The sequence below is a fragment of the Taudactylus pleione genome, unplaced genomic scaffold, assembly GCF_031769625.1.
Source record: "Taudactylus pleione unplaced genomic scaffold, aTauple2 ptg000136l, whole genome shotgun sequence".
In the NCBI taxonomy this organism is placed as follows: domain Eukaryota; kingdom Metazoa; phylum Chordata; class Amphibia; order Anura; family Myobatrachidae; genus Taudactylus; species Taudactylus pleione.
In genome coordinates, this window is record NW_028284538.1 from 5,655,460 (window position 1) to 5,669,765 (window position 14,306).

Genomic DNA, 14,306 nt, shown 5'->3' on the forward strand with positions numbered 1-14,306 from the left:
AATAGTTGCACCCACTCTGGGTCATATGGATGCCGGTATAGAGGGGCCTTGACGCTGGCCCGGTGCTTAATCATATATTTGCAAATGTATGCAACTAATACCTCTGAATTTCTATTATCATGTAGGATTCAAGTATTCTTGCTGATATTGCTGCAGTGTGCTGGAGAGAATATTTCTTTTTTTCTATGATCAAAATTTCACCAAGATCCCATTGCTCCATATTCAAAGAATAGACCTTAGTAGTTGATTATAGAGTGTTCTCACTTACGAGTGTTCTCACTCGGTTTAAATAATTATTAATTTAGATTCCTATGGTTCCTACTGCGGTATATTTATTAAGATCTCACTTTCAACATCGTTATTGCACTCATTAGTAATCATTCCCAATATCACTCATATTACTCATATGTTATAATACTGAAATATACCCCACACATTATTTTGATATATCCCTGACGTATAGCATGTTGGAATTTAAATAAATCTAATTGAAATTAATAGTTAAGAAATATAATGGGATCTAAGGATGTCACAATAAATGAAATAGTATTAAAGCTAATCAATAATATATGCAATTCCATTCACATCCCAACACCATCATAAACATATAGTTAAATAATAAATGTATTAATATACAGTATATAATATAATGTAAAGTTATTAGGAAAGAAGAATGTGAATATTAGTTATATATAAATCAATACAATTATATTCTCCATGAATATAAATACTAACATATTTCAATGTACCTATTTATTAGTATAAAAAATATGTATAAAATACAGATTTTGTGCAATTACCTCAGTTATACATTTTTTTTTATTGTGTTAGTATTCCATAATACATATATGACCAAATTAGTCACTGTACTATTCAGTTAATTGAAGTACAGGTGATAAAAAATGTATAAAGTTAATGACATTATATTGTCGACGAAGTGCAAGGTGACTCACCACTAGGGCACCTAACACTTGGCTGCTTATGCTCTGTTGCTTATCTGGGTGTTATGGTCACTAATGTAGCAATATATATTATCCATGTCCTGGTCCTGTATTGTATTGTTCTGTAAGTCACTTGTCTACAACTTGTTTATGTGATTTGTAAGGCGCTGCGGAACATTTGTGGCGCCATATAAATAAATGATGATAATAATAATAATAATAATAATAATAATAATAATAATAATAATAATGAATATAAAATTTTACATATAAAATCCAATTAAGTGATCTGGATCTAAAACATATTCATAAGTATACTGGTGTATTTCCAAGTAATCAGTGGTTGGACTGTACGGCTAATATTTAGCTTTTAAACACGCTTCATTCTATATTCACACTTCTGTCTCTTTTTTTTAATACTTTAATACTTCACTAACTGCATATAATTTGTGCATTTTAATGCTAATAATAAAAGATATATTTTACACATTTGCATTGATGAAAGACAACCTTTTTGGGTCCTCCCCCTGTGTTTATTTCTGTATATGACACTTTACTACATAATTACACATTGTACAAATATTGTAAAGTACTATCAAGCCATTAGGTGTAAGCACACACATTAGTACTCCTGATGCATGCCTAGCATAAATACAATGTGTTTTGAGTAGAAAACATCTTAATATGCATTAATCTCAACATACATATTTTTTAACATCTTTTCCTACTGTATCTATGTTTGTATAGTTGTTTGACAAATGTGTCAAATTGTAAATGAGACCCATAGGCCCTCTTTCAGAGCCGGACGCTCTGAGCAGAGCGCACGCTCTGAATGAGGGCCGTCCTCCATAATTATGGAGCGTCCTCCTGGACGCTCGTTTAGCTGTGGGTCACCACCCACAGCCTATACGAGCGTGCAGGTTGATGGCCGCGATGGTCTTGCAGGAGCCTGAGTTTCTCAACCGCAAGGCCCGGAGTGATTTTGGCTCTATCAGAGCCAAAATCACTCCCACTGACATCACTAGTGATGTCAGTGGGCCGGCTTCTGACGGTAGGCGTTCCCTTGGGAACGCCCCTGTCTGGGAGGCATGCCCCCCGCACGCCCACCAAAGGGGGCGTGCTGTCAATCAACATCGACAGCACGCCCCCTTTGATCAGACACAATGAGCGAAGGAAAGTCCTTCGCTCGTCGCGTCTGGCGCATGCGCACGACGGAGCTCCCTCCATCGTGGCACGCGCAGTGCACACCATCGACCCACTTGCGAGCGGACAGCCGCTTGCGAGTGGGTCTGAATCAGGGCCATAGTGCAGAGTGGGCTCAGTGTAGGGATGGCCATCGACCTTCGATGATTTATAATCATCAATGGTTTATGGCCGATGTCGAATGCTTTTACCATCGATGAGAGAGAACCAGATGGTTTCCCTCCATTGATAGTAAAGCAAAACCGAATGTAATTTTTTTGCAAGGTGACAGGACACAGAGTACATCTCCGCCCCTCACACCTACAAAGCCCCACCCAGGTTGGCCCACGGGCCAGTCAGTCAAAGAACAGGGATGACCATAGGTTGATGAAACCATCGATGGTAATCCATTGAATAGTTGATCACCTACAATGGTGACTTTCTAAATTGCTATTGATGGTAACCACACCGATAGTAATCCCTAGCTCAATGTGTACTAGAGATGAGTGGTTAGGTTTAGAGAAACTTGAACACATCCAAACTTTGGGGATCTAAGTCAAACTGAGACCTACAGTAGTTTGGAATCACTTCCAAGAAAAACCAAGTCCCGATCTTTTGGATAGCATTTTAAGTCTATACCTCGTGATTTCAGGTGCTGTAAGGTGGTCAAAATTGACTGGTAATGACTGGAAATTAAATGTATTGATGTTAATGTTACGCACTAAAGGACCAAAAACACATCTAAGTTATATGCTTTTTTTAAAGAAATTATTTTTTTGCCAAATCCTAAACCAAAAACAAAATCTATGAGGGTGGATTTGCCAAAAACTAAACCACACACGCATTTCTAGTGTGTACAGACACCTAAAATAAGTGTTTTTGAAAAAGACAATATATGATATAAGGGGAGATGTATCAAACCTTTTTAAGGGGACAAGTGGAGAAGTTGTCCATAGCAACTGATTAGCTTCTAGCTATCATTTATCTAGTACATTTTAGGTAGAAGCTGATTATTTTCTATGGGAAATGTCTCCCTCTCTTTAGAAGGTTTGATACAACTCCCCTGCAATGTTTGTACATAATGCATGACTTAAATTATATATATATATTTTTTTTTTGCAGTACATAATTGCAGGATTTCTGACAATTGCAGCTCAATGTAGTCCCGACATCTGCTTGGTGAGTTAAATGGATCTGTCAACTGTTTACCAACTGCTTTGAAAATGCTTGTTCACAGATATGTCCTTTCACACTGTGGCTTCAAATGGCTCATTTCAGTGCGCCAGGTCTGGGCAACTTGGTCACACATTTTGCTCAAAATTGTTAAGATATTGCAACAGCTGGAACTTTTTGCATGTGCGAAAACTCTATTGACAAAAACCTGCAAAATGTTTTTACCTTCTCAGAGCAGATGAAAAGTTTAGCAAATTCTTTATTTTTGTCTAAAAATGTGGGAACTTGATTGGACACTTCCCCTATTGACTAATTAAACAAAAATATTTTTTTAATTAGCTTAATTTGTCCAATAATGACATGTGAATTTTTGGGCAAAAAAATAGAAAATTGTGGAAAATGGATTTAAAGTATTTGGTCAGAAACTTTGGGGGGCTGTATGGATGGGACAGGTGTTTTTAGGCTTTTTAGGATTGCTGGTGGCTGCAACAGGTGCATTTTAACTTTTTTAAAAGTGCACTTTATAGACAAAAAAATATACTAGCACTCATTTTAATGAACCCCCAATTTAACTACAGCAATTATTTTCTCCCAAAAAATATTGCTCTTTATCAATTTTCCACACTTATGCAAATACAGTAACAAAACTCAGCAGGAAACTAACAAAGCTTTGCAAGAAGCTACCAGAGCTTAGCAGGAAACTAACAGAACTCAGCAAGTCGCCGTAGAGGAAACCCGCCAGGCCTTAAAAGAGGTGGTAGAACAGCTGGTAGTCTGGTCTGGAGAAGCTTCCCTTGCTCTTCCAACTCACACTTACACCATACGGGCCAGTCACTTTCTGAAAAAGATGACCCAGAATGATGATGTGGAAGCGTATCTTACCACCTTTGAAAGAACCTCAGAAAGAGACAATTGTCCTAAAGAGCAGTGGGCAAGTCTTGTGGCACACTTCCTGTCTGGAGAACCACAGAAAACCTACTATGACTTGTGCCTGACTGATGCGAAAGACTATGTTAAATTGAAACAGGAAATCTTAACTCGATTTGGAGTCACAGTATTTGTTCGCACCCAACGAGTTCACTGCTGGAAGTTCCAAACAGAAAAACCTCCACGCTCACAAATGCATGACCTCGTCCATCTTACCACAAAATGGCTGCAGCCAGAGACTCTAATAGGACCATAGATTGTGGAAAGGGTCATTATGGATTGATATCTGCGGTCTCTAAATGCAACTCTGCGCAAGTGGGTGAGCCATGCAGACCCTAAATCAGCAGACCAATTGGTTGAACTGGTGGAGAGGTATGTGGCAGCTGAGGAACTGTTGAGTGTGTCTCACCGCAATGGTGATCTCCGGTGATCACTGGTAAGACTGTTTCAGGGGAGAAGGGTGCTGGGCGATGGAATGTACTTAAGACTGTGGGTTTGAATCTGGAGATAGGCCTGCCAGGCCAGGAAGGTTCCTACCCCATAATAGACTTGGTAATAGTATGATTCAATATTCCCAATGTGGTGATTTGGACCATATTGCTGCTAATTGTACACTCACCTCTGAACCTATGCAATGTGATACTGCTTACGTCAATTGCAGAATGTCTTTCTTTGCACAGCCAGCCTGTACTGGTGACCAACAGGCTGAGACAGATAAGCAAATGTGTATAGTTACTGTAGAAGGCAACCAAGTAGAGGCTCTGTTAGATTCTGATAGCCTGGTTACACTTGTGAAAGCTGAACTGGTGAACCCCTTGAAGCGTAAGGGAAAAACTGTTGGTGTTGGTCCCCACAGTAGAAAATAAACTTCTGGCTAAGTGGCAAGGACCCTTTGAAAGTCTAGAAAAAGTGGGGGAGGTTAATTATAATGTTTACCTGGAAAAAGAAAGCCAGATCAGAAATACCATGTAAATCTTATAAAACCTTGGAAGGTTAGCGCAGCTCTGTCAGCCATCCCAGCCCCTCCAGTAAACCCAGGGCCCTTGGTTCCCAAATTGACAGTAGCTAATACCCTGTCGGCAGTTCAACAGCAGGAAGTTAAGGAATTTCTTATCAGAAATAGGGTTTTGTTTTCAGATATACAGGGGAAAACCACAGTAATTAAACATGACATAATCACTGACCCAGGGGTTAAGATTAACCGAAAGCCCTATAGGTTACCAGAAGCCCAAAAAGAATCAGTATCTAAATAAAAAAATGTTGCAATTGGGTGTAATTGAAGAATCGCATAGTGAGTGGTCAAGTCCCATTGTGCTTATTCCAAAGCCTGATGAGAGTCTGCGTTTCTGCAACGATTTCTGAAAATTGAACAGTGTGTCAAAATTCGATGCCTACCCAATTCCTAGGGTGGATGAACTAATTGAAAGACTAGGAACAGCCAGGTATTTAACCACTCTAGACTTAACCAAAGGGTATTGGCAAGTGCCGTTAACTGAGAATGCCAAAGAAAAGACAGCTTTTTCTGCACCAGAAGGGTTGTTCGAATACAAGATGTTGCCCTTTGAGTTACATGGGGCACTGGCTATTTTTCAAAGGATGATGGACAGAATTCTAAGGCCCCATAGACAGTATGCTGCTGCTTATCTAGATGATGTGGTCATTCATAGTCTCACTTGCCCAGAGTACAAGCAGTGTTGGACTATATCTATAAGGCATAGAAGAAGCATTGAGACAACTCAATGATGTATCTTTTTATCGTCAATTATCTACCAATCCAACCTCTTTATTTCAGACCCAATATAAAGAGTTGTTAAGTCAAGCATATCATAATGCCATAATATCTAAGGATGAATTCCAATTTCTTGTCAGTCAATTTTCCTATTATTCCTATTTTTTATCACATCCCTAAAATTCATAAATCACTAGTAGCACCTCCAGGGAGACCTATTATTTCTGGTATTGGGTCCCTCACTTCTAATTTGTCACAGTTTATTGATTTTTTTTCTACAGAAATATGTCTCTGCACTGAAATCTCATATTAGAGATACTATGCACATTCTCAATGTCATTAAAGACATTGAGTGGAAGCCTAGCTACAGATTCCTGACACTAGATGAACAGGCGCTTTATACTCATATTCCTCATGAATTGGGGATACAAGCTATGGACAGTTTTCTGGCCAAGGACCAAGAGATGTCAAAGGGCATGAGACAATTTCTTCTGGATTCAATTAGGTTTATTTTGACACATAATTATTTCACATTTGAGGAGATTTTTTATTTACAGGTGGTTGGAACGGCCATGGCCACCAGGTTTGCTCCGAGCTTCGACAATTTATACATGGGACTATTTGAACAAATGTTTATATGGCAGGGCCCTTTCGAAGCAAACCTGGTGTACTATGGCGTTATATAGATGACCTTTTTTTGATTTGGGATGGGGATGAATTATCAGCACTGAATTTTGTTGCACATTTAAATTTCAATGATTGGAATCTTAAGTTTTCACATTGTATGGATCACCAGTCTGTTCATTTTTTAGACCTTACTATATCAGCTGAAGCTCAAAGAATAATTACCATCAATTACAAAAAGAAGGTTGACACTAGGGGTGAGCGGGTTCGGATTTCTGAAATCCGAATCCCACCGAGCCCCCCCGATCTGAGGCCGATCCGAGTCAGGCTCGACTTTTCCCGCCTGACTCGGATCTGAAATCAAGGCAAAACGTCATCATCCCGCCTTCCGGATATCGCGGGATTTGGATCCTATATAAGGTACCCGCGTCGGCGCCATTTTCTCACTTGGCTGTGGACAGTGAAGAGGGAGGGTGGGAGTTAGGACTGGCTGGGCTGTGTAGTGTAGTGTAGTGTAGTGCAGAGTAGTGTTGTGCTGCGCTGTGTTGCTGTTGTCCATAGGGGCTGTGTCCACTACTTCAAAGTCCATAGGGGCTGGCTGTGTTGTGCTGTCCTGCTGTTGTCCATAGGGGCTGTGTCCACTACTTCAAAGTCCATAGGGGCTGGCTGGACTGTGTTGTGCAGTCAGTTGTCCATAGGGGCAGTATCCACTCCAAAGTCCTGTGCAGTGTCCCAGTCCTAAAGGGGAGCTGTAGTGTTGTCCAGGGGGTGCTCTGTCCATCAGGGGTGCTCCCCCCAAGTGCAAAAATTTTTTTTTTTTCTGTGTTTGTGAATTGTGTGCACAGTAGCCGCACATGCATCAACAAAGTAGTGCCAAGCGTGCGCCTGTGTCATAAGGAAAGGGCCTGCTGGCTTGACCGTTAAATGGTGCTGTAACCCCCAAAGTACACTCTAAACCAAATAAAAAAATATTTTCTGTGTTTGTGAATTGTGTGCACTGTGGCTGCTTGTGCATCAACAAAGGAGCAGCACCAAGCGTGCGCCTGTGTCCCATAAGTAAAGAGCCGGCTGGCTCATTTCTTAAAGGGTGGTGTAACCCACAAAGTGCACTACTCTCCAGCAAAAATAAAAAAATATTTTCTGTGTTTGTGTGCGCCTTAGCCGCACGTATATATCAATATAACATAAATGGAGGACCAAACTTTCTCCGATAAAAATAAAATAGGGAAAGATCAAGAACCACTTCCTCCTAGTGTTGTTGCTGCTGCTGGGAGTTGTTCATCATCCCAGAGAGGAAGTAGGAACACCACAACTTTTACTAAACAATTGACCCTCCAACAGTCCCTAGCGATGAGGATGAAGTACGACAGCAGTCATCCTGAAGCAAAACGTATAACTGAGGCCTTGACTGCTATGTTGGTGTTAGACGTGCGTCCGGTATCCGCCATTAGTGCAGTGGGATTTAGACAATTGATGGAGGTAGTGTGTCCCCGGTTCCAAATCCTGTCTAGATTCCACCTGCATCCTCAAAGCAGCAGCGACAAGCGTGCGTCTGTCTGTTAGAGGGTGGTGTAACCCTCAAAGTGCGGTCCACAAACAATAAAACAATTCTTTTTTTTTTTTCTGTCTTTGTGAAATGTGTGGGCTGTAGCCGCACCTGCATCCTTAAAGCAGCAGCGACAAGCGTGCGTCTGTCTGTTAAAGGGTGGTGTAACCCTCAAAGTGCTCCAAAAAATAAAAAACTATTTTTTTATGTGTTTGTGACTTGTGTGCGATGTAGCCGCACGTGCATCAACACAGTAGCAGCGTCAAGCGTGCACTTGTGTCATAAGTCAAGGGCCGGTTTGGACATCTGGTCCGGACTGAAGGACGTGCCAACAATTTCTGACAAGTCTACTGTCATTGCATATGATACTGTCCTCAAAGCAGCAGCGACAAGCGTGCGTTATTCTTTTAAAGGGTGGTGTAACCCTCAAAGTGCGCTCCACAAAAAATAAAAATATTCTTCTTTTTTTTCTGTCTTTGTGAAATGTGTGGGCTGTAGCCGCACCTGCATCCTTAAAGAAGCAGCGACAAGCGTGCGTCTGTCTGTTAAAGGATTACATCGGTGACAACATCCAAGTAGGCATGTCAGACAGTCCGTACCTGTACTGGCAGGAAAAAGAAGCAATTTGGAGGTCCCTGTACAAACTGGCTCTATTTTACCTGAGTTAACCCCCATTAGTGTGTACTCCGAAAGAGTGTTTAGTGCAGCCGGGAACCTTGTCAGCGAAATGCGTAGGAGGTTGCTTCCACAAAATGTGGAGAAGATGATGTTCATAAAATTAATTATCAACTCTTCCAGGGAGACCAGCCTCCTGAACGTACAGAGGGACCTGCAGTTGTGGATTCCAGCGTGGACGAATTAATACTCTGTGAGGTTGAGGATGTACACAACACTGAAGAGGGTGAGGAATCGGTGGATGAGGAGGATGAGGATGACATCTTGCCTCCGTAGAGCCAGTTTGTGCAGGGACAGATTAATTGCCAGCTTGTTTTGTGGGGGCCCAAACGAACCAATCATTTCAGCCACAGTCGTGTGGCAGACCCTGGCGCTGAAATGTTTGGTTTGTTAAAGTGTGCATGTCCTGTTTATACAACATAAGGGTGGGTGGGAGGGCCCAAGGACAATTCCATCTTGCACCTCTTTTTTTTCTTTGAATTATGTACTGTTTGGGGCCTAGTTTTTCAAACTGCCATCCTGTCTGCCACTGCAGTGTCACTCCTAGATGGACCACGTGTTTGTGCCGCCCACTCGTATCTCTTAGCATAGTCATCCAGCTACCTCGGTGCAACCTTTTGGATATAAAAACACTATTGTGAGGTGTGAGGTGTTCAGAATAGACTGGAAATGAGTGGAAATTAAGGTTATTGAGGTTAATAATAGCATTGGAGCAGAAAAACACACAAATTCTGTGATTTTAGCTGTTTTTATGCTTTTTTAAAAATAAAATACAAATCCAAAACACAAAACCCAGAACCCAAAACACGGAAGGGTGGTTTTGGCAAAACCAATCCAGATCCAAAACACAAAGAAAGATCCAGATCCAAAACGAAAACACAAAACACGAAAAGTGGCCGGTGCACACCCCTAGTTGACACTAACAACTTTTTACATTATTCTAGCGGACACAAAAAATCAAGTAATATTAGTACAATCATCGGTTGAGGTGCTGTGTATTGTATAAATCAAGCAATTGCTATTAATTTGTAGGCTATTTTAAAATGGATTTCATCATATGTATTATGTGATATATTCATAATGGTTATTATGTGTATGATAAAATGTTTTCTCATTTTTTATTGATCGAGTCCTGAACAATTTATTTACCATTAATTAGTTGTTGTGGTTCATCTGCCACTTCACATTTTTGTGGTTCATTTTTAATTAGCGCAGAGGATATATATATATAGATTTTTCTATATATGTAGATTTTGCTCCTGTGTTTCCAATTAGGGTGAGTTTATTCACAGACTCACCCAATCTTCTGCAGCTGAAGTTTTTATTCAAATTTAAGTTTATATATATATATTTATATTTAATATCAAGCGCTTGAGTAATTTTTTCTGATGATTGACAGCCAACCCAAAATAATGTTTCCTAGGGATGGAAGAAGTAAAGTATCTTGGATACACCATTGGCAGAGGTTTGATAAAGCCACAGCTTAATAAAATTGAGGCAATACAAAACTGGCCACGACCCCTGAATAAGAAGCAGGTGAGAGCATTCTTAGGGATCACTGGGTATTATAGGAGATTTATGCCTAATTTTGCCACCATTGCAGTCCCACTGACTGACCTTACCAAAGGCAAACAGAAAGTCATGGAAGAATGGAGTCCTGGAGCAGAGAAGTCTTTCCAGGAGTTAAAAATAGCATTATGTACCCAACCAGTTCTGGTGACCCCTGATTTTGACAGAGTTTGTTGTACAAACTGATGCATCAGATGTAGGCATAGGAGCGATCCTGTCCCAAAGCAAAGAAGGTGAAGAACACCCGATATTTTTCTTAAGCTGGAAATTAAATGTACATGAGAGAAACTATGCTAATGTCGAGAAAGATGCAATGGCCATAAAGTGGGCATTAGAAACTCTCAGGTATTACTTGGTGGGAAGGAAGTTCAGGTTGATCACTGACCATGCCCCTTTGAAGTGGATTTCAGAAAACAAAGACAGCAACGTGAGAATAATGAGATGGTTCTTAGCATTACAAACCTTTAAATTCACAGTAGAACACAGGCTAGGAAGCCAGCTGGCCAATGCAGATGCTTTGTCACGTGTCCATTGTTTGGGGGCTACAGTTGTTCCACTCCACAGGTCGAAACAAAGGTGGGGATATGTAATAGAAGCAATGGAGAAATGTGGAGTGGCTTCTATGTGTGTCCCAGGTTCCTGTCCTATGTGTTTTAGCCCCCAGGAGAGGTCTGTTTTTCAAACAGGTTTGAGTGTCGGCTTTTGGTAAAAGCCGGAGAATCGGCCCTGGGGGAGTGGATGTGAGAGAGTAGGGATATCTCCATCCACAAGGCCATTTCAGGTGTTAGGACTTTCAGCCTGAGAGCAGGCTAATGAGTGATTACACCTGGAAGTGGCTCATAAGAGCTGTGTAATGTCTTGGTGCCGTGTCTCACACCTGGGAGAGTAGGCCGCAGCTTAGCTTGCTATTAGACACTGTTTGATACAAACCTGAAGGTACTGTGGACGTGAACTTGTTATGTGTTCTGTTAGTGAGGGAACCTACTGTCTAGTTAGAGCCCAGACTGGCTAGGATTCATTTTATATTTTGTTTTATTTGATTATTGGTGTTGCACAATAACAACTGGTGCCGACCCGCTTGCATGAAAACCCACGACTGGAGTGCTGTTTCCTGGCTGCTGTGTGAAAGGAGGTGTGTCCCAGGAGAGGGACCCTTACCCATATCATATCACAATATATATACAAAATATATATATATATATATATATATATATATAATATATATGATGTAGTTATTATACCTACAATCGGGATGCTGGCTGCTGGACTCCCGGCACCAGAATCCTGAACTGTGGACAGAAGACCGGTGTCGGAATCCCAACTTCAGTGGAGATGCGGATGCCAGAATTCCAACAGGTGGCATCCTGATTGTAGTAAGTATAATGGGAGATGTTAGCTGTTAGGGGGTAGGTTTAGGCACCCCAGGGGGGTCAGGGTTAGGCTTTGGGAGGGGGAAGGTGAGGGTTAGGCTGTTGACAGGGGGGGTAGGGTTTGGCACAATCGGTGGGGGTTATGGTTAGGCTTGAAGAAGGAGGTCTCAAAACGACAGCGCTGCACGCGCTCATCACACCTGGTTTCACCTGCACTGCATCCATGGACGTGAGCCACTGAAACAGTGCATGTCCCCCACCGCGGCATCATACTGGACTTTGAGAAGAACTGATCCCACACCAACGGACCTGGGCACCTACCGGTAGGTCAGCACCCATTCTCCTCACCAGTGCGGGACGCCGCAAAGTGGGAGCACCCCTGATCACCTCCAACAGGACTTCCCAGTTCAGAAGTCTGTCAACCATAGGTCCAGCAGGGAAGCATGCAGTAGTCAGGACCGCATGTCAAGGAGCCCCCTGAAAGGGTTGACCCTACTCCCCACACTGTGGATGTGCCCTGTCACCCCAAAACAACTGGGCAGTGTGTGCTGCCACGAACCATCTAAGAGACATTTATCCTCCAGGAGCACTGAGCCTCCTACTGAGAAACTACCACCCCCTATGTACACACACAGATACAAATAAACGTATTTGTTTCTTCCACCACCCATCCAGCCTCCAGTATTTCTGTTCTACAACAACACATCCACCACAACACACAGCCATCTGCTCCCCCCAACCTCCCCCCGCGTTTTTTCCCTCTTCCTTCTCCCCACCAATACACACACACACACAACCAAGGAACGCACGTACCCTCCAATCTTACCACATACATATATATGACTATGGAACAATTAGTGAATCATCGCTGATATCAGTCTCTAGACAGCATCAATTTGGAGAAGCTGGCAAACTGGTATCACAGCGCTGGCAACTCCATAATTTCAACATATATCATTGATCTGTAACTGCATATAATCACTTACAAAGCCATATAGACATGAAACATGACAATGTTAGTGCATACAGTATGTGTGCATTAGAAAATATGACAAGGCTCTTTGGAGCCATACACCATAACACCATGCCATATGCATAAGAATGTACGGCACCCGGCTCTGATTATAACAGCACTGGAAATGTATGGCAACAGATTGCTGTGGTCAGCATTGTACCAAATGTTGGTGTATAGACCTACTGGTCTCTCTGCAATACAGCACCAATAACACCACTATTAAATTGCCAACACATGTAAATGAATATACAGCCAATAGTATAGTCCAGGCCATTTCAAAGGCCACTCCTGCACTGCCATATGTACCAGGATAATGAATGCAACAAGCACATGTATACTAAGAAATGCACACAAAAAAAGTGAAAACACCATAACACCATGCCATATGCACATAAGTGCACAGCACACAGTAAAATAAACTGGTCACACTTAGCCATTATGCGACATATAGCAATGTCCCCAAGGCAACTCGCGTGATACCAGTACTGTATGCATATCGTATCACGTATTGCTACCACCCATGGGTAACAAAGTCACATGTAAGGCTAGTGATAAAAAAAAAATGAATCCAAGCAGAGAATATGTTTAAAGAAAACAGCTCATTTTGAAGTCCTCATTGAGCCCATTAGGTGAGAGACTGTTCAATCGATGAATCCATTGTAGTTCCCTTTGTAGCAGAATTTTCTCTCTATCGCCACCCCTTTGGAGCGGGGAGAATGTGGTCAATAATGTGACATTTAAGCTGTCTAACAGAATGTCCTTTGTTTTTAAAATGTCTAGCTACCGCTAAGTTTGACAAATCCTGTCTCTGATCTGCAGTGGATACAGATTTCTTGATAGATGATCGGTGTTGACTGAATCTTTCTTTGAGCATTCTGTTAGTTTTCCCAATGTATACAAGGTCACATGGACAAGTGAGAGCATACACAACATATTTGCTGTTGCTGTTCAAATGATGCCTAATATTATATTTGCTCCCATCCTGAGGATTGGTGAAGCAACTGCCTGTTGCCAAAAAGGGACAGTTGATGCAGCCTGTTTCTGGTTTTCTGCTTAACCAATGGGCTTGTTGTTTTTTATATTTGGAAGAATCCGTCTGGACTAACAAATCTTTCAATTTGGGGCCACATCTATAGGCAAACCGTGGTACCCCACTAATTTGTGTAGACAAAGTAGGGTCACTGGTCAATAAATGCCAGTGCTCTAGTACCTTCTTCCATATAAAGCTGGATGCAGTAGTGCAAGTGCTGCAAAAGTTGAACATATTCAACCCTTTATCAGGGTAAGTTTCTTTTTGTTCAAATAAATCTTCCCTCCTATGTTTGCCTACTTTGGCAAGTGCTTCATCAATATCATCCTTTGAGTATCCTCTTTCGAGGAAGCGTTGTCCCATATCCATCAGAGCTATAGAGGTAGACTTTGGCTCTGAATTGATCCTTACTACTCTTAAAAGTTATGAGTAAGGTAACCCTCTCTTGAGGGGTGCTGGATGAAAGCTAGTTGCATGTAGCTCCGTGTTTTTATCAGAGTCCTTGCTGAAAATTCTGGTAGCCAC

The 14,306-nt window shown here is 41.6% G+C and overlaps 1 protein-coding gene across 1 annotated transcript in view; it reads left to right on the forward strand.

Moving 5' to 3' along the window:
- The window catches only part of LOC148522936 (membrane-spanning 4-domains subfamily A member 4A-like), a 151,213-nt gene that overhangs the window by 94,271 nt on the left and 42,636 nt on the right, over nucleotides 1-14,306 (forward strand). The window contains exon 4 of the mRNA XM_088473572.1: nucleotides 3,246-3,302. Coding sequence (XP_088329698.1) covers nucleotides 3,246-3,302 — 57 coding nt within the window. The remainder of the gene's footprint in view (nucleotides 1-3,245; nucleotides 3,303-14,306) is intronic.